Source organism: Jaculus jaculus, chromosome X, assembly GCF_020740685.1.
Source record: "Jaculus jaculus isolate mJacJac1 chromosome X, mJacJac1.mat.Y.cur, whole genome shotgun sequence".
NCBI lineage: Eukaryota > Metazoa > Chordata > Mammalia > Rodentia > Dipodidae > Jaculus > Jaculus jaculus.
In genome coordinates this window covers 80,997,307-81,018,416 of record NC_059125.1, presented here as the reverse complement: position 1 = coordinate 81,018,416, position 21,110 = coordinate 80,997,307, and the positions used below count along the sequence as shown (strand labels likewise).

Genomic DNA, 21,110 nt, shown 5'->3' with positions numbered 1-21,110 from the left:
AGCCCCTCCCCTCACTGACAGTCAGCATCCGGGGACTTGGGCAGCGAGCCGCCATTTTGTGAGGCTCCTGTGTGGGGCAGGAACGTGAGGTGTGTTCCTAGTGTGGGTGAGTGAGTGAGGAGTGAATGGGTGAGGGCTGAGTGTGGAGCGTGGAAGCCTGGCTCCAGGTGGAGGACCCCTGGAGGATCAGCAAGCCCCTCTTTGTAAGGCTGGGACCCAGGGTGGGGCCCAAACGTAGAGACAACCTTCTTTCTGCACCTCAGACCAACCAGCGTGTGGGAGCGTAGAGCCAAGTTCAGGACCTGATGGGACCTGACAGGGCCTGGTGACTTCTGAGTCAAGATGGGGGCTACCTATCGGCAGGACGGCCAAGGCCCATGCCACTTAGACAGACCCCATCTAATTAAAGTGTAGCCCTCTTGTGGGCATTGCGTGGATGCGGGTGGTATAGATTGTGGGAAGAAGACGCGTCCCCTACCCCCCCACCTCCACATCAGCATCCGGGGACCTGGGCTACGTGCTGCCATTTTGTGCAGGTCATGGATCTGAAAGTGTGGGAGGGCGTGGGGGGGTGGGGGTGGTGGTGGTGGTGGTGGTGGTGTGGGGGTGCAAGTATTCCTAAAGTTTGTGTGCTAAAGGTGAATACAGAATAAAAAAGGAACCCAGGTAATGAGGCAGCAGCACAGTGTCAGCGTGGTGCTAAAAGGAGGCCCACTGGTACCTATGAAGCCATGAGCCTCCTGACTGAAGGTGTCTTCCTAGGATCCATTTTCAACAAGGGGGTGGGGCTTTCTTTTCACAATAATTCCCTTGTATTCCTGTTGGTACTGACAATTCATAGCAGACATTTTCCTTAAAAAAAAAAAAACAAAAAACACTGTATTTATTTGAGAAGGGCAGATAGAAAGAAGATGGGCACACCAGGGCCTCTATCCACTGCAAATGAACTTCACACTCATACACCACCTCATGTATCTGACTTGCTTGGGTACTGGGGAATCAAACCTGGATCCCTAGCCTTCCCAGGAAAGCACCTTAACTACTGTGAAATCTCTCCAGTCCTTTGGGAAGATAATTTTCTCAGGTTCCTGATTCCAAATATGTGATACCTGACTTCTACAAACAGGTCTAAGGGAAGTTTCAGGTGTTTCTACAAAGAGCACCTCTTCAGCAGAAGGAACGTTGAGATCCGGTGGGGTCAGAAGGTAAGAAGTGAGCTATGAGGGTGGGAATTTGCACATCACATGAGGGACATCAACGCCCTACTGTCAGCCTGGAAGGAAGAATCCGATGGACTAATAGATAATGTGCTTGTTCACTCCAGCCTGTGGGTAGTCAGGGAGATGTGGGTCTTCATCTGAAGTATGTGGGCACTCTAGTGCCCATGTGAGGTACACCTGCTCTGAAGGAAAAGCCAAAAAGCCCTGATACAACGTATTTGAGTAGTACTGTCAATCCAGGCCACCTACAGGAACAATGTGGCTAAGAGAATTTGCATCTGTCTTCACATATGGGGCTTCAGTTGTAATCACAGAGACTGGGGCTTTCTGGAAGGATGGATCTGCACAGTAGCAGAAGACCTTTGAAGAATAAGTATGAGTACATTGAGAAACTCCAAGACAAAAGAGAATCATTTCCCCTAACAGACTTGTGATAGACGACTCAGGATATTCCCAATGTGATTCATTCATTTTTCTCTCTCCCTCAGGACAGTAACAGTGTGGAGTGTGTGGAGCAATCAGAGAAGCAGAGGGATCCAGGCCCAGTTAACAAATTGAGGTGTGAAGATCCTTCCATTCATCACAGTGATGAGCCATACATAGGACTAAATGTGGGAAGGAAAACCACATGTCTGAAACAAGTGACCTCACAGATCCTGCTTGCCCTGTTTTCAGTCCCCGGTGTCACAGGTGGAGTGGCTACATGTAGCTTGCTCTCACACTCAGATAGTGGCTGTAATTGGGAGGTGTCAGGGTTTTCAGGCCCACGGTTCTGGGCGTGTATATGTTTAAGTGAAAGAGAGGAAGTCTCAGATAGAGTAGAGATGTCAGAAAAGGCAAGCAAATGAAAAAAAAAAAAAAGTCAGCAAACTCAGGAGAATAGATGTCTAGAGACATGGGTCTGAGTCATGTTGTCATTGGTGAATACCCCATGCACAGCAGATTGTGTCCTTTGCTCTCCTCTCCTGAGTGATGTCAGTCTTTTCATTTTTTTAATATTTTTTGTTCATTTTTTATTTAGTTATTTGAGAGCGATAGACATAGAAAGAAAGACAGATAGAGGGAGAGAGAGGGAATGGGCGCGCCAGGGCCTCCAGCCACTGCAAACGAACTCAAGACGCGTGCGTCCCCCTTGTGCATCTGGCTAACGTGGGACCTGGGGAACTGAGCCTCAAACCGGGGTCCTTAGGCTTCACAGGTAAGCGCTTAACCGCTAAGCCATCTCTCCAGCCCGATGTCAGTCTTTTTGAGGCATGAGAGACTTGACGTGAGTGGCTAAAGTAGGTGAGCAGACACAAGGGTTTGAGGACGTCAGAAGACAAGTGATCAAGGTCCCAAGGGATAATTGAGGGTTATACCAGTACAGAGCTCAGAAAGTACCCAGCAGACAAATGTGGGAGCCACCCCTGGTCTCCCATAGTCCTGGGTACGGCTTCCCTATCTGGAACCCCTGTCATATCTTGATCATAGGTTGAGGAGGCTATAGGCCACTAGTAAGAGGGGCCTTCACTCAGATCACCAGAGCAAGACACATCACGGCAGGCCTGTCACAACACATGTTAAGTGTGGAGAGAGCCTTGTAACCAACACTGGGGAAACACAGCCATCTCTATCCCTTCTGTTGGCCATAGGAAAGCATAGGAACTATCTCTACCCCATCCACTTGCATATCATTACAACAGTTTCAAAACATAGGACTTTGTATTAAGTTGCAAAGAATTTATCACAACAAATACTTTGGACCTGGCATTTTTCAAGGAGACTGGGGAGAACACACATACAAAGGTCCACTCAGAATTAAGATGTGAGTTTACATTGCCTATGGACTGGTTTCATCAGAGGGGAGATGCCTACCTTCTTTTTTTTTTCTTGTTTTCCTCAAAGTGGTGGACACATGTTAAAAGATTGTGACTCAAAAAAAAAAGATTGTGACTCAGGCCAGCAGAAAATGGTGGGGCTATACACATCTTTCACAGGTTGAGAAGTCAGAAATAAGTGCATTGTGGCCCTTGAACAATGAGGTGGTGAGTTTCTGAAACACCAGAAAAACCCACCTTTAAAAATTGAGCACCTAGTATTGTCCTTCCAGTAAACAACTGTTTGCCTCTATTCCTGTCCTTTATTTATGGGCACTCGAAGGTGAAAATCATAGTCAGAGGTGTCCTCCTCAGTCAAATAGAAGAGGAAGACCAAGAAGGTTCAGGTCTAATGGTAATGAGCCAGGAAGACAGGAGCTTTGTGGTCCTATAGAATGTATACCATGTAATACACCTCCATTATTTTTCGTTTTATAGGTCCCTGGGTCCACCTCAGTGTGGTCCTGCCTTCTGTGTCCTAGACCTGGGTCAAAATGTCTCGACCTCAGAATCCTAGACCATCCCTTGCTGAAGAAGACCCTCAGTCTGATAATGACATGCAGGTTGCCCTAAGTGGGCAGGAGGACATAGAGGAGTATGACACCTCATCAATCTCTACCTGCTCTTCCTCACCCTCCTCTCCTTCCTTGCCATCCTCTTCTTTCTTTACTATGATATCTAGTAAATCGGTGAAGGGAAGTATTGGTACTCCTAAATCAAATCATAGTCCTCCCAGTGGTAACTTCTCACCCAGTTCCTTGCTCTCCAAACCACACAATCAGTCTGTTCAGGGTTCCCCTAGGCAAAGTGAGATGCATCCATTCAACTCAGAGGCTCTTCCAGAAATTTCTCCCTGTCTTTGCATTCAGATAGAAGAAAAAGTAGAGGAGTTAGTGCAGTTCCTGCTGCAAAAGTATAGAATGATGGAGCTGACCACCACTGAAGAAATGCTGTACAGCGTTGTTAGAAATGGCATGGATCACTACAATCTCATATTCTCTACAGCATGTCAGTACATGCTGGTGATATTTGGCATTGAAGTGAAAAAAGTATACCCCTGCACCCACTCCTTTTATCTTGTTCCTGTCCTGGGTGTCACCTATGATGGGCTGCAGGGTGACAACAAGGGCACGCCTAAGACGGGGCTCCTGATGTGGGTCCTGACCATAATCTACAAGAAGGGCAGTCCCACCAGTGAAAAGGTGGTCTGGAATGTGCTGAATTCCATAGATGTGTTTGATTCCTATAGTTACTTATACAAGCATGCTTGGAAACTTATCACTGAAGATTTTGTGCAGGAAGGTTACCTCGTGTACCGTCGGGTGCCCCACAGTGTTCCTGCGCGCTTTGAGTTCCTGTGGGGGCCAAGGGCCCATGCTGAAATCAACACCACAGAATTCCTGACACATTTTAACTATATCTCCAATATTGAAGACAGTTGCTACCCATGTGGTCATCCAAGGCCGTGAGAGTAGAGACAGAGCAAGCAAGCGTAGGTCACACCGTAGGTCACTACTCCTGCCAAGCACAGTACAAGTCCTAGTGCACGGGTAGTGTCTAGAAAGTTAAGTTCAGCGACTGGACTACTGCAGAGTAAGGGTGTGGCTGGTAGGAGTGCAGAATGACATATCCATGTATTAATGCTGTGTTTCCTGGAACTAGGGGTTTACTTTCTTTAAAGTTTAAGATTTGATTTTTACCAGAGGTTTCAGAATTTAAACTTAAAACCTGTCTGTTTTTTGCAATGATTCCTGTTTATCCTTGTCATAGAAAGTTTTGCAATACTGTCAAACAAATCTGTCACAAAGTATTCTGGCACTGATATTAGAAATTCTTTGGAAATATTTGTGAAGGAACTTGATATTGAAAGGAACAGAATAAAGTTAAATTTTATTCATTTATTTCACTTAGACTCTCATTCAGAAATATTAGAAGACATACACTGGGTTGTGGGAACTTTTTAATGTGAATACTACAGTGTATTGATGCCATTTCTGTCCTGTTCTTCAAAAGTTGAGCCTATGAGCTTTGCCAAAGGTCTGTGTTAGAAGTGGGACACTAGGAGAAACTGGCAAATCTTCAATTTATGAAATAATTAAACAGTGCTGGCCATTACCAAAGAACTTGGTTACCCAGCAGAGATAAATGTGTAGTCCATATTGCTGATGATGCCAGAGCCTGCTGTCACAGGACGTCAAAAGATCACACTGGCACTGCGAAGCAAGCTTGCTGCTGGCTAGCGCTCCTAATGGAGGTGAAACTGGACCAAGATGGTTTTTCATACCCAGTCATGTCATGAGAAACTGAGTTACACAAACCCAGCACCAGAGAGAGAGTGGAGAATTGCAAAATGTTTTTTTTTTTTTTTTCTTGTAAACATGGACAGAGTGAAATAATTTCCAGAGTTTCAGTACTGAGCTTTTTAACAAACTTTTTAATAAACAGTATGGCAGGAGACTTGACATTATGTTGAATTCTCTACACTTGATTTTCAACTCCTGTGCTACTTGATTGAGGGCAGAGTCGGGAAACAAATAGTGGACTACAGTAGCAAAACAAAGGAGAGAGTGATAATAGAGTGTGTGCAGGATGCGACCCTGCAGAGTCCGTGTTGTGTTTGGGTTGCAAGGAGCAACTGTGGGAAACCAGCAAAGTAGGATCTGTAACATAGATTCAGTGAGAGCAGGGAGGGTTGTCAGTAATGGGGCCTGTTGGAGGCAGGTTTGGAAGATGCTCAGGGCAGAGCTCTGGATGGGTGTAGGGGGCTGAGACATGGGAGGTGCCCGTCTATGCTGAAATCACCGAAATAGTGTTAGGGATGGGGTGGCATTACAGAGTGCCTTAAACAAGAACGAGGCTGTGAGTTCTTGCGTGTAGTGGCCTCATATGACCATCATTACATGATAAATATTTGGGGACATTTGTTGTGAGGGGCCAAAAAATACTTGAGGATCAGGGGAGGGCTGAGCTTATGAGATAGGGTTGTTATGTGGCTATGGAAGATAATGGTCAGACCTGTGAAGTATGTGTTGAGCATGGATTATGACAGTATTGCACCAGGTGGCAGTGATCACAGGGGGAGTGGGGCCACGGAGTTGGCTGAGGTTGATTTAGGGCAGGGCTGAATGAGATGTTGTATAGGGCTATAAGGGTAAAGGTAGGAATATAAGGCAGGGTTTTTAGACATCTGGGAGTGGATGGCAAAGACACTGCCTGGACAAGGATATAAGCAATAACATAGGATGTTAGGAGTGAGCTTTGTGTTCTGACTTGACAGGAGGCAGGGCTACAAGAAGAAAATGGTAGAGATTACAGTAGGGAAATGCATTTGGGGAGCACTGATACAGCATTACGGCAGCCAGGGAATATTGTGGTTGGTGATGGAAGTTGAAATTTGGGGCCTAATATCACATGGGGTAGGACTATGGAAGAAAGTGGGCAGGGCTGCTAGTGGTGAGGTAGAAGTTGATGGCTTCTTTGTGAGACTTGACCTCGAATGGAGGCCTATAAGAATGCAAGGGCTGCAGTATGGGTTGTGGCCCAGGAGTGGGGAAAGAGCTTTCATTCCTGAAATATTGTTGGCAGCAATGCTGGGGAAAGGAGCCATATTGTTGACAGAGATACTGGGGCAATGGCACAGAGCTGTTTGTGATGAGGTAGAAACTGGGGCAAAGGGTGTGCATGCAGATGTATGGTTCAAGAGGCCACTGAAGTACCAGGTAGAGGATGAATGTGTGGGCTTATACCTTTGGCAGTTTGGTGGGATGTAGGAGAATTTGAGAGGGGAACTTTGAAGCTTCTGTTTATATGTGGCAGGACTTTGAGTTCAAAACTGTGAGTATTGAGCCAGGAGTTTGGAGAGGAATGCCTGACCTAAGACTGGCCAGTGCTATGGAAGTAGTAGGCATGGTCTACAAGTGCTGAGAGTGTGGGTGTGGCTGAGTGTGAGTAAGGAATGGGGAGGTGTGTTCTGAGTACTGAAGCATGGGGGGAGAGACATGGTATCAAGGACAGAGTTTTGGGTATCAAATCCGTTCACCTCAATGCAATGGTCATTCTAGAACATGGGGCATGGTAAGGTAAGAATTAGGGCCAAGGGTCTCCATGTTGACATGTAGTGGGTAAGCTCAATGGAGCGCATGTGAGGGGCTTAGTTTGCTTCCTTAGAGCTGGAAAGGACAGGAATGGGCTATACTTTCAAAAGGGAGGAGATGTATTCAGGCTATGAGTGCTAATGCAAGATGGCCTTGGCATATGCTGGAGCATAGTCTTGAATACAAAATACCCTTCATATTCAAAATTGGTTATTAGAGCACAAGTGCCTTGGTGAACTGGTTCACTCCAGCCTCTGCCAAAGAGCCAGCATTCCTCCAATTGGAAGAATCCAGGAGAGAAGTTCAGCGTCAAGAAGAATGGACCTCATGTTATAATGAGAACATGAGCAGGGTTCCACTGTAGACTTTGGCCCATACCAGGTCAAGATGGCGGCACTGCTGATGTGGTCTCCAGAGACATATGCTTGAAGATAGGAATTTCTAGACAGTAACTCTCATACTTTCTGCCAAAATCTGGCGTTTCGCTGATAAAGGCTTGCCCACGTACACTCACCATCACCAGCGAGCAAAGAAACACCCCATGCCTATAACTGGCCTAAAATTAGTCAGGCCCACTGCAATCACTTCTAGGCTAATCAATTAAGTCTTCATACAGAACATCACAATGGTCCCAAGAAGACACTGTTGGACTCACACTATCCTGAGCATGTGTGAATTCAGGACAGGGATAAGGGTTAGAAGGAGGGGTATTGGAAGGGAAAGTTGGGAATGCTAGGTGAGCAATGAAAGACTGTTAGTGGCACAGTGAGAGACATGCTTCAGTGGTGTAGGGCAGAGCTGTGAGTCTGAAGAAGGGCATTTGTAGTGTGACTTTAGGGAGAGGAGGAGAGCCAGGATGAGGGGGCTAAGGTAGGAGTTCAGGCAGTGCCAGGTGCTGCTGTAAAGGTGGGCAGAGCTGTGGGAAGTGATAGGTGGAAACTGAACAGGGAAATTTGGGACTGAGTACTGGATACTCAGATTTAGTGCTAAAATGGTAAAGGCAGGGTGCCTAAGGGAACCTAACTTGATTCCAAGGATGCATTCCTAGTAGCTCCCCAGGGTCCATGAAGACTGCAAGAAAGCCTGGAACCTTCGCTGGGACCCAGGCAAGGCAAGACTGAGCCTCACAGCACAAGAGTGAATCCCCAAAATAAGCATTGTCAGTTGAGCAGAGAGAGACAACTTCATGGGCCTGGGGAAGTGTCTGAAATACCAGTTATACTAATAAACATCAGCAGATGTAGGGAGCATCCATGTCTAGACAGATGATACCAAGTCAACGGGTCAGTTCTGGAGAACTGATACAGGAGTGAAAACAAGTGGCCCATACTCTCTGATGCAGCATGATATCCATCTCTACTGGGGTTGAGGAAAGTGACATAAGTGGATGATCTCAGTTAGGAGGCAGAGTGTTCAGAATGTGAAAATGAACAAACAAGCAATGGACAGCAAAGTATGACTGAAGGTAACTCAAGTTCAGAGAAAAGACCAGACACAAGTGTTACAGAATGTGAAAATAAACAAACCAAGAATGGACAACAAAATATGACTGGAGGTGACCCAAGGTCAGAGGAAAGACCAGGGCCACACAGCAATCTATCATGGATCACTTGGCACACCACACCCCAAGGTATGGCTGGCGGTCAGAGTCCTCTATCCTTTATGTAGTCCCTGGGAGCTAGAAGTCCTTGAAAGGAAGAGCATTGATGGAGGTCATCAAAGCAAGGTTCCCAGGTCTGTGAGTACTCAAGGACAGTAGTATGGTGGGAGTCCCCTGGCCCAAACACAGGATCCCAGGTTCTCTCCGTCCTTTCTGCTCTAGGAAACCTATGATGCTTTGATAGATTCCCTCTCCTCACATATTTTTCCCTGGGCCTCACAGAAATTTACTTTGGATTAGGGATGGTGATCTCATGTCACCCCAAGGATCCTTCTATACCTTGCCATGTATCAAGCTGAATTCGGAGGGCTACATTCACATGGAACACATGGAATTGAGCCACCTGTACCCGTCTCCCCTGAACAGGTGAGGCAGAGGTGAACCTCCTTCACTGCCTTTTGTTGCATCACAAAAGTGGACACATGTTCCAAGATTCTGACTTTGGCCATGGAAAGGAGGGAGTCACCACCCTGCCACAGGAAGCTTGAGGGCTCAGAGTGAGTTCACAGGGAGCCATACACTCTACATTGTAGATGTTCCCCAGAATCTGTCAATTCCCTCATACGTAGTGAGTACGCAGTTCTTGTCTTGCAGTCAGAAACATGTATGCCTGGAAGCCTGGATTGGTGCTGAAGCAAACAGGACGTAGGAGTCTTGGTGTGGGGCAGTGCCCATGGATTAACCAGAAGAGGAAGTCAAGGAGGGGTCATCAGACAGGGTGATGTGCACACTCTGAAGATGTGCACAAAGGTCTGTCCCTGTAAGAGAATCCCATCCCCCACATACCCTGCACACTGTATGAGATCCTCATTTTCTGTGAGCCAGATTTATCCCATAGAGAATTGTTATTTCTGCGCTCAGGCTCTCTAGGGTCAGACACAGGAGGAATGCTGTGTCTCGTTTGTAAAGGTCCTTGGTGAGATCTCTCACAGAAGGGGCTGTCTTCATCTACTCAAACTCTTGATCTTTAATAGGTCTTGGATCAGCCTCACCTGGCTCCTGCCTGGTTTCTAAGACTACAGCCAACATAGAATCACCCAAGGAGCATAAGCTCTCCACACCCAGGGGATCTTGATTAAGACTTTGGGACTGAAGGTCGTCTTAGCATGTCCATGAGGCCATGGAGGAGGAGGATTCCTCACCTTCTTCTACCTGCTCCTCCTCATCCTCTGCTGTCTATCTTTGAATTTCCACCATCTCAGAGGAGGAATATGCTGCTTCTGGGACATCAAGTTCTTCCCAGTGTGCTTGTTCCTCTTCCAGTTCCATGGTCCCCATTTCATGCAGCCAATCTAACCTGAGCTTCCACAATGAAATTCAGGAGCAACCAATCAACTCACAGGCCTCCCATATGTTTCTCCCTGCCCTAAAGGTCAGACAGATGCAAAAGTGAATGAGTTAGTGAAGTGCCTGCTCCTCCAGCATAGAATAAAGGAGCTGACCACTAAGGAAGAAATGCTGCACAGGGTCATGAAAAATTTCCAGGAGTACTATTCTGTGATTTTCTACACAGTGTCGCCATACATGCAGATTTTCTTTGACATACAGGTGATGGAAACAGACTCCTTTGTCTACTCCTACATTCTTGTCCCTGCCCTCGGTCTCACATAATGGGATGCTGAGTGACATCCAGCTTATGCCTAAGACAGGTCTCATGGTGATGATCCTAGGCATAATCTTTAAGAAGGAAAAGTGTACTAATGAGGAGGTGGTTTGGATGGTGTTGAAAACCTAGGGATACTTTCTGATAGCTTGGATGGTGTTGAAAACCTAGGGATACTTTCTGATAGCTATTGTTTCATACTTAAATGTGCTTGTAAACTCATTGTTGAAGATGTTGTGCAGGAAGGAACCTGAAGTATCACCAGGTGTCCTGTATCGAACCTGCCTACTGTGAGTTTCTGTGGGAGCAAGTATTCTTTCTGAAAACAGCTCATTGAAACTTGCGACATTTTTGAATATGGATACTTCTGGTCCTAGATGATACCCATGTAGTAACCTGCATATTTCAGAATTGCGGAGGTGAGTACCTAGGTCACACTTACCACAGCAGATGGCACTTCTGCTGTGCACCGTAGTAGCTCTAATGCTAGGGTACATGCAGCTCCTAGCTGTCCTAAGATTAGGCAATGATTAAGCAGTTTAAGATGACGTGGAAGCTGATGGGAGTGCAGCATTCCAAAAATCCTGGTCTAACTGCTATGTTTGGGTGACTTTGAGATTTATATTCCTGGTATTCTAAAACATGAATTCTGGAAGGAGTCAAACATAAGTACTGGATGAGGGGTTCCTTTCCCTTCACATATCCCCACATTTCTTATCTTTCTCTTGCCTCAACAGGATGAAAGTATATCTCTAGCCCCTCTCACGCCATCATTAACCTGAATATGTTTCTGAGAAAACAAAACGAAACAAAACAAACAAACAACAACAGCAAAAAACCCCAACGTTTTCAAGAAACTGCCCCCCCCCTAGCAGAGACTGGGATTCAAGTTGGTTGACATCAAGTTGAGAAGTCTGGCTTAGGGACACATGGATGTAGTTCTATCAGGAGTGAGGCTGAGGCACATGGATTACGAGGATTCCTAGTCTATGGTGTTCTGCATAGCAGGTTCCACACAAACCAGAGTTATCACAGGAAATGGCCATGTCTCAAAACAAAATACCTAGTGAAGCTCGGGATTCCTGTGGAACAAATGAGAAAAATTTAAATTTCTGTCAGCTTCTGAGTAATTGTGAGACCAGGTTACCCTGAGGGCCTCCAATTGGGTGTATGCTTCCTAGGGATTTGAGGTTTGGCTCAGGTCAGTCACTCTGTCGGGGAACTCTCTCCTCCTGGCATGACATGGCCTTGCCCTCTTGAACTGTCACCAGCACTGATCACTAGAAGAAAGCCTGAATATGATTGTGCCATTAACCTTTCATCATGGATCAGAGAGGGGCCCAAAAGGCCATGGATGGCAGCAAGGACTATTGGACAGTCAGCCCTTAAGAGCCAAGATGTGCACGTGAAGCCACACCCCTCCCAGAGGATATGAAGGCAGTTAACCCTTCCCATGGGGTTATGCTTGGAGATCCTTTCCCTCTGAAAAGGTCTTTAGGCAGTTAATAGTTGCTAATAGGATGGTGCTCATGTTGCTGTGCCTGTCTGAGGATATTTAAGAGGTTAACTCTTGTTGGGTGAACAGAGACAATTTTGTCTTTAGTTTAGATGTACGTAAATTGACATCATCCAGTGAGAAATCCTTCAATCACACTCCTGTGTATATATTGACCATTAAATAATTTGGTTTACTAATCCTGGCTTGTTTAGACTCTTTTCCTTGTTCTGTTGCTTGGTACCCTATCTGGCCTGAGTGCACATCTTCTCACAAAAAGGCAACAAATCATGTTCCCTATCTCTCTTTTTGGCCAGCTACTCCAGTGCAACAGCATGGAATCTTTCAAGGTGGCCATCATTCAACACTGCACCCTCCACAGTAATACAGTCATGTCACTGTGGGGGGAACGTTAGCATAGATCCCACGTCCTCAGTAAGTTCACATAACCCTCAGACTGACTCATGACTTCTGTGTTCCTCCTTTCTCCTGACAGCCTTGTGCCACTGGTCTACAGTACCCCTGTCAGGAAAGGTTATCTTTGGTGGTTTCTGGACTTTGCATGTATGAGGACAATGAGTCTGCCCATTTTACCTTGATTCTGTCCCCAGACTCTATTTCTTTGGACATGTCGTTCAGTGATGAGATAAACTGTTCCATTTTCATCATAAATCATTATGCAGTCTCTACCAGAGAAGGTGGCAAACCATGCACTGCGACCTCCAGTGTTTGGAGTCATTTGATGAACCTTATGTAGTAAATGGCAAGGTATCTCAATATTTTCATATGCTGGTTCTCAAAACTTTGATTATAACTTGTGTAAGCTGTGAAAAATTGAGATTTGCAGACACGAGAAACATGCCTGCAGTGACATTTCCTATCAAGCAGGGCATTCTAGCACTTCGGTTCAAAAACAGGGAAAGCGTACCATGGACACAGACGACTACTACACAGAAAGACTTCTCACCTGAGGAGTTCACTTAGTGTTACAACTTGAATTACTGAGTGTGGTGTTGGACATTAAACCCTCACACTCTATTAGCACACGAATTAATACTGTCCTACCCACAACCCTTACCTCATCATCCACAGCCAACACTGCTTCATCTACAGCCTCTCCATCCTCAATATCAAAGATCTTATTTCCCCTCCTATCTCCAAACTCAAATCTCACAACTCAGTTACAACAGAGAGAGAGGGAGAGAGAGGAATCAAAAACTTTTATTCTTCTAGACATGGACTCATGTGGAATAACTATCAAATCCTGAATGCTGAGCTCCAATAGATCAATGCCATTTCCATACATATTCCTCTTCTTGAGTTTGGAAGGGGTCATAACGGATAAAACATGAAGCACTCTACGTTTTATTAACTTTTTTTTAGAGAGAGAGAGAGAGGGGCGGGAGAAAGAGAGAGCAAACTGACACACGAGGGCCTCATCCAGTACAATCAAACTCCAAATGCTGGCACCACCCAGTGAGCATGTGCAAGCTTGCACATGCCCCACCTTTGTGCATCTGGCTTATGTGGGATGTGCAGACTCAATCATGGGTCCTTAGGCTTTGCAGGGAAGCACCTTAACCTCTAAGCCATCTCTCTAGCCGAGCTCAGAGATTTGCTATGTTGTATGGCAGGCAATTTAACATCGCCTTGAATTCCTTACACTAACTGATTTTAAACTCCTGGGGTACATGACAGAACGCACAGTCAGGAAGCCATAAGTTGCCTACCTAAGCAAAATAAGATGTTAGGTTGGGGTTTGTTACCTATGGCCTGGTATTATAAGATATTCAACTGATTCAAGATATGACACAATCAACATTTGTGCTGGTCATGTACAAGTAGGGCTGAGATTGTTTATATTATTTCAGCTTATAAGCTGAGGTGATCCCCTCAGTGGTATGGGACCCATTCCTGGAGCTGAGAAACAAGCCAGAACCATATCCAAACATAAGCCCACTGTCCACTATCAAGCTACCATCAATCATGGGCTACAAGAGGGCCTACACCTATTAAATTCTCTATTAAAAATGTAAGGGTTGGGCTGGAGAGATGGCTTAGCGGTTAAGCGCTTGCCTGTGAAGCCTAAGGACCCTGGTTTGAGGCTCGGTTCCCCAGGTCCCACGTTAGCCAGATGCACAAGGGGGCGCAACTGTCTGGAGTTTGTTTGCAGAGGCTGGAAGCCCTGGCACACCCATTCTCTCTCTCTCCCTCTATCTGTCTTTCTCTCTGTGTCTGTCGCTCTCAAATAAATAAATTTTTAAAAAAAAATGTAAGGGTTATCTCATTTGTCCTGGTGCTAACTTACTCTCCATTGGAGAATCTGCTTCTCTTTTTCAGATAGATGTAGATCCTAAGGAAAGAGCCACCCCATCGTACCTCCAAAGGGTCCTGGCTGAAACTAAGAAAAATTGGTGAAACAAGCAAAGATGCTGTTTTCCTGGTCAACCGGATACCACCACAAGGGGGAAGGAGATCAACACAGAGAAAAATCAACTCCTACCATACATATCAGATATCCAGAGACCCAGAGGCCCCCAACACCTCATCTCTGAAGCAGACCAAAAATGAACCCAACATGGCTCAGGGAAATTTTGCAGAAGAGGGGGTGGGGAGAATGTCAGAGCCACATGTTGGGTCATGATATGCAGAGACATTTATCTTACCCATAACTGTGGGCTAACTCCACAACTTATGACCCGTATACCTCAACAAGGAGGGGCCAATGGAAGGGTATAGGTCACTGATGAGCCTAATAATGGTAGACTGTATTTGTTGAATACAAAACTAATTAATTAAAAAAAAATTAAAAAGAAAAGAAGAAAGAAATGCTCACCATAGTTGGATGTCTGATCCATATTCAGGGGCCTAATTTCATGTGTAAGTCCTCACTTCTTCCTATGGTTATGCTTAAACATAACAGTGTAAATCCCTCTTTCTCCCTTTCCATCCTGATTGGGGAGGAGCACTTCCCTCTGCCCAGGTATTTTCCTTCTACTTGTGTCTTGTTTGTGGTGCTTTCTCACTTTGTTACATGTCTGATATTCCTTTGATCTCTTGAGTCCTTCACTTGTTCTTAAATCTTTTATGTGAAGGGACCTATTTTTACTCATGTTTTGCATTCTGTGTGTAGGTACATGTACCTCCTGCACAATCATCTTACCTGTGTAGTTTTCCCTGTGATGGATATTCTAACAGTCTCTTCTGTCCCTCTATAGACAGACAAGTACGAGATTCCTCCTATGGCCTTATTCTTTCAGTTATCTTCTTCCCTGGACATTAATTCCCCATAACTCATAATTCATAGCTGACACTTCTCAGAGTCTATTTTATCAATTCTCACTTAAGTTCCCAAACATAGATATTCAAATACCTTGATCCCCTCAACCTCCAAGTCCTGTACCAACAGCACTGTAATGTGGTTAGCTGGCTTCTGGTTGACAATGGTTACCAAGAGTGTTAATAACTATGAAATCTTACATGTTACAAAATCAGACAGGCATGATGTACATACCTGTGCAATAGTTGCACACAGGTTATGGTTGTAAACAGCTGCTATCTGCTTGGATACGAGTCTTTCTCTGTGGGAGTAAATTCATACCTGGTAATGAGAACCCAGTCAGAAGCTTATGGTTATGTAGGTAATAGACTCTGGAGAGAAACACTTACTGTTTTGGGCTATAAAGATATAATATGCCCATCAGAAAACCTTTTAAATAACTCTTCTTTTCCCTTATAATCTATTCTTCACCCATTGCTGGCTGGAGAATATGAATTTTACAGATGTCAGCATATGTCAGGGAGAATCAAGACCCATCAATACAGGAAGAAATATCAACAAGCACTTAGCACCAGATGAGTTACCTTTTTCACTTAAGTCATGGCTAAAGAGACATTGCAGAAAAAGTAGTGATCTGCTCTCACTACTAGCCGGAAAACCTCCATCATGAAAATGATGGTAGACATGGGTCAGACTCCTCTCAGCACCCACCTCACTTTTCTGGTACCCAATTCTGTTTCCGTCAGCTCCACATTACTGGCATGCACATCCAACCAGGCACAGATTATGTGAGGAAGGGATTGCTTTCAGGTTTAGATACAGTGGAAGTTCCATCAATTGCAGCCGAAGTTGGCTCCCTTTCATACATGCAAGAAAAGAGAAACCACCAACAACCAGCAATATAAGCAAGAAAATCCCCCAGAACTAAAACAACTCGGAACGCTCCTAACAGACCTGGGCTGAAATTTACCCCCAGTGAGATGCCTGCTCTCGCAGGGATCTATCTACCTGCTAGGGGTTCCTTTACATCAATTTCCTAGTGTTTTAACAGACTCAGTTTATAGCAGGAAGCTTACATATCTAGGGAAAGTTTTATTGATGGTGGAAGATCATGTTTACACACACACACAGATAGATAGATAGATAGATAGATAGATAGATAGATAGATAGATAGATAGATAGATAGATTAGAGAGAGAGAGAGAGAGAGAGAGAGAGACCTGGACAGAGAAAGAGAGAGGGAGAGAATTGGTGCTTGATGGCCTCAGCCACTGCTATTTAACCCAAGACAACTGTGCCATCTAGAGGGCTTTGGAAACTTTGACCTTGCCTCACCTTTGTGTGTCTGATTTATGTGGGATCTGGAGAGTAGAATATGTGTTTGGGTCCTGTATCCCTGAGACCATGGCTCGCCAAAGGTGTCCAGGCAACCGTGGAGAGCAGGGTCTTGAGTGGCCATGAGCGCAATGGGAAATACACCTGGGAGAGGACTTCAGGGAGTAGCTCAGTTTGTTCAATGGGAAAATGGGTATATAAGCAGTTGAGAGAGAGAGAGAGAGAGAGAGAGAGAGAGAGAGAGAGAGAGAGAGAGAAAGAAGAGGGTCCTAAGGGGATTGGTGGGTTCAAAGGTTGCTTGCCTTGGAACATTCAATCCAGCATGTAGGGAGAGAGTCAGGTGATTTACATAGTGGCAGGAAGAAAGTTACAGGGGATGGGCTGTGTGAAGGCTGCTGGCTGATACCATATAAGGAGTTTCCTGGGCAACTGGTCAAAGGTCACAGGGCTATGAGCAAAGCCTAAGTCCAGGTGTGCTGGGCTTGGAGAGGGAATGGCCTCCTGTAGCCCAGGGGATCTTTAGCCATGCCTGGAAGCTCAGGCCCATTTCCTGAAGGCTCCAGCCTATGCCTGGCAGTGCCCGACACATGGGTCCTTCAGATTCACTGGCAAGTGCTTTAACTGCCAAACCATCTCTCTAGCCACAAAGTTGTTTACTTGTACACATCTAAAAAGAGTAAAAGAACTAGAGCAATCAAAACACCAACACCAGCAGACAAATCCATCAAAGCTCAAATTCTTTTCTGTGCCAGGGTCCAGCCCTGGCTTGAAGGAGGGTCCCCGAAGAGAGTTGTGAAAGGGAGCTGCGAAATAATGACTCAAAGTCAAGTTCTGGTGCAAGCTGACAGGATAATGCAGAAGGCAGCTGAGTTTTTCTTTTTCTCTCTGCCTCCTTTTCTGTTTTTTATTTATTTTTCTCTTTCTATTTTTTCTATTTTTTCTTGTTTTTTCTTTTTCTATTTTTTGTCTTTTTTTTTTCTGTTTTCTGTTTTTCCCTGTTTCTATGCTTCCATGTTTCAATATTTCTCTGCTTCTCTGCTGCCACAGCTCTTAGTCTCAGTCTTTTATTTTCTGATCACGTCATGCAAGAACAAACTTCAAGAAAGGTACAATTTTACAGAATTCATAGAAACTTTTTGTTATTCCTTATCATCAAACAATCCCATAATTTTTCACCTCAAGTAAAGTCGTCAGGACCCTGTAATGATTAACTGTTTTCACATTTTCCACATGTATGTGCAGTCAAGCACTTGTGATTTCCTGGACTTCTACTTTCAATTACTCTATTAAAGGTGAGAGGTAAAACAACCACAAATGGGGCTTCCCATCATTTATCACTGATCCAGCTGATCCATTTATCCTTTAATTATTTATTTTGAATTTTCCTTTTCACATCCCGCCAATACTTAGACTTTGGTCCCCCCAGTTGAACTATTTCTGACTTCAGTTGGTTTTCTGTAAGGATTCCTGGAAAAGAGTCAATTGAAATTGCCACCATTTAGAAAAATTAGTGATATAACCATGTTTACATTGTTCCAGGAGGTTCATTGTTTCCTCCTAAGTGTACTGTGCTCCATGCCTGACTTTCTTTAAGGCCTGTAAGGAAAACAATTATGTTTGACCCATTTTCTTGTTTTTCCAATTCTATGCCAGAGCTTCTGTCAGATACATTGACCAACAACTTTACCAACACCAATTTTTACTGGAAAAGTAAACTTAGAGATTGGGACACCAAGTGAAAGACAGAAAAAGACAAACATTATACAGAAAACCACATATTTCTGTAGCGTAGAGAGCCAAAGATTGGGCCACATCAGACTTCAAGGAAGAGACAGCTGGGCTGGAACTACATCAAGCAGCTCTTCAGTGCTCGATTCCTCATGATCCTGAAATGGCATGCTTGCTGTCTCCGGCATTTGTGCACATATCCCTGGTATAGCATTAGATCTGCTGCAAAAGCCCCTTTGGCCTGGTCTCAGGTCCACCAGCAGTGGCATGCCCCTCAGTGGCAGGAATCTCCCTTCTAGAGATTGAACCTATAAGCTCAATTTAATTAAAACACCTGAGTCTACGGTGCCATACTTTTTAAACTATCATATTCCACTCTTGGCCACAATAGACTCACGACAATCGCACATTGGAAATAGGATTTAGTTCAAATTTAAAGGTCCCCATACTCATTACAAACTGTAAGACTATTCCAAAGTATCTAGTATCCTCTGAAATTTAAGACTGTCTGTTAACTGTGACTCCTATACAAGCTACTCAAGTTACATACTTTAAACACATAATGGCACGTGTAAACATTTCCATTGTAAAAAGGACTAACAAGGAGTCTAAACCAACGTTAAATGAAATAGCCATCAGGTAAATATCAAACATCGGTAGTTTAATTCTGAAATATATATATTTACATATATATACATATATTTACATATCTATACATATATATGTATATGTATATGTATATATATATATATATATATATATATATATATATATATATATAATTAATTTTATTTATTTGATAGAGTGAATGAGGAAGAAGAGAGAGAGAGAAAGAGAGAACAAAAGAGTGGACATGCCAGGTCCTTCAGCTGTTGCCAATGAACTCCAGATACATGCAACTCCTTGTGCATCTGGATTACCTGGGTCTGGTTCCTGGGGAACTCAACCTGGGTCCTTTGGCTTTACAGGCAAATGCCTTACCAACCAAGAAAGCTCTTCAGCCATTGTTTAAATAATTTTTACAAGTATTTTACACATTTATTTGCAAGCACAAAGAGATAAGAGAAAGAGACAGATAGTGGCCATGTCAGGGCCTCCAGCCACCAAAAATAAACTCCAGATGTAGGTGCTTCTTTGTGCATCTGGCTGTATGTGGACCCTCTGTAAACAAACCCGGGTCAGTAAGTTTTGCTGGCATGTGCCTTACCTTTGAGCCATCCCTCTAGCCCCTAAGTCTGATATTTATAACCAGTGACAACAGTCTCTCGATTTTAATTTCCATCCCTGCATCTTGGTGAGTACCCAGGGGAAAGCTCCATCCTGAGTCACTAGTGCTCCATGGTAGTAGCCTTTGTACAATAAAAGAAAAAAAAAATCTTTAGGTTTCCATTGTAAACCATGGTCCATCTTTCGCTCCATGCATTCTGCTTTTAGGCCTTTAATATAGGAAAATCATCCTTTTCATGCGCTGCAACTCAGCAGTGGCTGCTGGAATCATGTGCATTTTGTGACCCTCTTTAAATTTTTTTTTTTCAACTCTTAGCAATCCATGCCTGGTGAGGACACCCAGCCATTTTGTTAATCCAGGGAAGAAATACATCTTGACCTTGAGATTTCAAAATTCTTTTAGTCACCTATTTTTAAAAGAGTTTGCATTTCTTTCCTTCAGCTTTTCCTGGGTGGACTTTACCCACAGACAAAGTTTCCACTGTTACAAAGTAAAGGAGTTGGCCAGTCCTTAAGAGTGGTAATCTGTTCAACAATAGAACATTTAGCAATCATGTCTATAGCTTTAAACTGGCATGAATTTTTCCTGTTTCAACAAACATCCCAGTTAATAACTTTTAAATTCAGCTTGTTCCCATTTGTAGAGCTTGGAGAGCAGAATACAGCCAGTCTTTATGCCAGTAGCCCAGTTCCAACAAGGTTCTCTCCCATTTTTCTTCCCCTTTGAAAGTTCATAAGCCCACATCATCTTCTGTATCTAGCACTTTTAAATTCTCACCAGAACAGCCCAGAATATTCTGCTTACCACTGTGTAAGTGTCTGCATTCACAAGACCCAAGTCCATTAACATTCCTCCAGCACACAAGCTCCAAAAGATCATCTGTAGCAACACCCTACTCCTGGAACCAACTTCCGTTGTCATCAGCAACGTGCTGCTGAGAAGAACTTCCAAACAGACACAGCTTGTGGGAAGAAGGGATTTATTTCAAGCTTATATACCCAAGGATAATTCCATCAGTGACAGATGAAGCCCCTTTCTTCCCTATATCCAAAGACAAAAAAAACAAAACAAAACAAAAAAAAAAAAAAAAACTGCAGCTAGTATATCACCAACACCAGCAGACACAAATCCACCAGAGCTCAAACTCTTTTCGCCACACACCTCTGACCTGGAATTAAATCAGTCTCCAAAAACACCTCAGGGCTGTAATCAGATCTGCTCCCAATGACATACCCTTCCCCCCAGAAGGAATCTTCCTGCTAGAGGCTCTAGTTGCAAACTAAATTTTAATAAAATGCCTGAGGCTTTGGGGCCATGCATCTTAAAATATCACAGTCAAACAGCCTCAAGGTTCATGTAAGATGTTTAATTTAAAAAAAAAAAAAATCCCTGAGTCTAAGTGAACATACAAAGTATGGCATTCAAATTACCACAGGGGCCTATAAGAGTATAAAGGGCTCCACTACTGACTGTGGCCCAAGTATAGGGAAAGAGTGTTGATTCCTTAATTATTGTTGTCAGAGTTACTGGGGAGGAGGGTAGGGGTGCTTGTCCTGGTGTAGAAATTGGAGACAAGAATATGCATGTTTGATGTATTTTGGTTGAGGCCAC

At 44.2% G+C, this 21,110-nt stretch overlaps 1 protein-coding gene across 1 annotated transcript; it reads left to right on the top strand.

The window, feature by feature from the left end:
* The first annotated feature begins 3,570 nt into the window (after positions 1–3,570).
* On the top strand, positions 3,571–4,545 carry LOC101618190 (melanoma-associated antigen 10-like). Its single transcript, XM_004673126.1, has one exon. It carries the CDS (start codon positions 3,571–3,573, stop codon positions 4,543–4,545), a length of 975 nt encoding a protein of 324 aa, XP_004673183.1.
* The last annotated feature ends 16,565 nt before the right edge of the window (positions 4,546–21,110 follow it).

Excerpts from the sequence above, each read along its gene's own strand:
- LOC101618190 (XM_004673126.1), top strand. The coding sequence starts at position 3,571 with ATGTCTCGACCTCAGAATCCTAGACCATCCCTTGCTGAAGAAGACCCT.